Here is a 959-nt window from a genome sequence, read left to right as displayed (position 1 = left end):
AATAAGAAAGAACTATTCTTACCTAATCTACCCGAAAGTGGTCCACTATGCGATAATCCTACAAGGACGAGCACAGATAGCACATACATCATACAGGTGTTCATTTTGGCGTTCATCTCAATTCGTTTGAACGGTTCAAATATCGTATGACTAAATTTCATCTGACCGTTTCGTATATACGTGATGTCAGTCAGCCGTAAACAATAGAAGAAAGCCCCATTAGCATGCCCCACCGTTTGCGTCAAAGTAGCGGTAAACACAGCAGATGAAATAGCCTACAGGCTCAAAATTATGCCGACAGGGTGATGTTTCGCATATAGTCTAAAATGCATGTCTGTCAGAATATATTTGAGCATTTTTATACCCAAAGTGAAAAAGGACCCCCCTGTCTTAAATCGTATAATTACACAAAACGCTTCAATATGTGTTTAAATCAATAAAAGTATCAACTATTGTGTAATTATAATATAATACTAAATGAAAATTTTACTAACGAATACACATTGTTCCGTTTTCAAACACAATGTACCAAAATGTATAAATTAATGATGACATACTTATATAATATCTACAGGCTTAAATTGTACCTGTATAAGAAGTTATTATCGGTTTTATATATAAGGTAATGTATTGGTCCTTTACATGTTATTTAGAAGAGAGAGTACGGTAATGGTTACGCACCACAAAAGCACGTGTTTCTCGTCTTGAGTTGTAAGTGAGTTGCAAATCTTCTGATTTGACATTCGATGTGTGTAATTGGAAGGGAAAAAATGCGGATAGCTAGGAGACAACCCCCCCCCCTAATGACCATGTAATTTTGTTAAAATTATCGGCTACATTATTTTAACGTGTGTAAAAAAACAAGTGAATATTGCGTTTAGTTCAGTCCCGTTTTTAGTTTCAATAATATGGGATCCTAACACGAACCTTATGCAATGCTAAAGGAGGATGTCAATCGT

At 35.3% G+C, this 959-nt stretch overlaps 1 protein-coding gene across 1 annotated transcript in view; it reads right to left on the bottom strand.

Annotated features, from left to right (window-relative positions):
• The window catches only part of LOC127867000 (uncharacterized), a 2897-nt gene extending 2553 nt beyond the window's left edge, over positions 1 to 344 (bottom strand). The window contains exon 1 of the mRNA XM_052407919.1: positions 23 to 344. Within this exon, the coding sequence (XP_052263879.1) occupies positions 23 to 161 (139 nt within the window). The 5' untranslated portion in view covers positions 162 to 344. The remainder of the gene's footprint in view (positions 1 to 22) is intronic.
• Positions 345 to 959: the final 615 nt, after the last annotated feature.

Source organism: Dreissena polymorpha, chromosome 2, assembly GCF_020536995.1.
Source record: "Dreissena polymorpha isolate Duluth1 chromosome 2, UMN_Dpol_1.0, whole genome shotgun sequence".
Classification (NCBI taxonomy): Eukaryota; Metazoa; Mollusca; class Bivalvia; order Myida; family Dreissenidae; genus Dreissena; species Dreissena polymorpha.
This window is presented reverse-complemented; position numbering and strand designations above follow the sequence as displayed.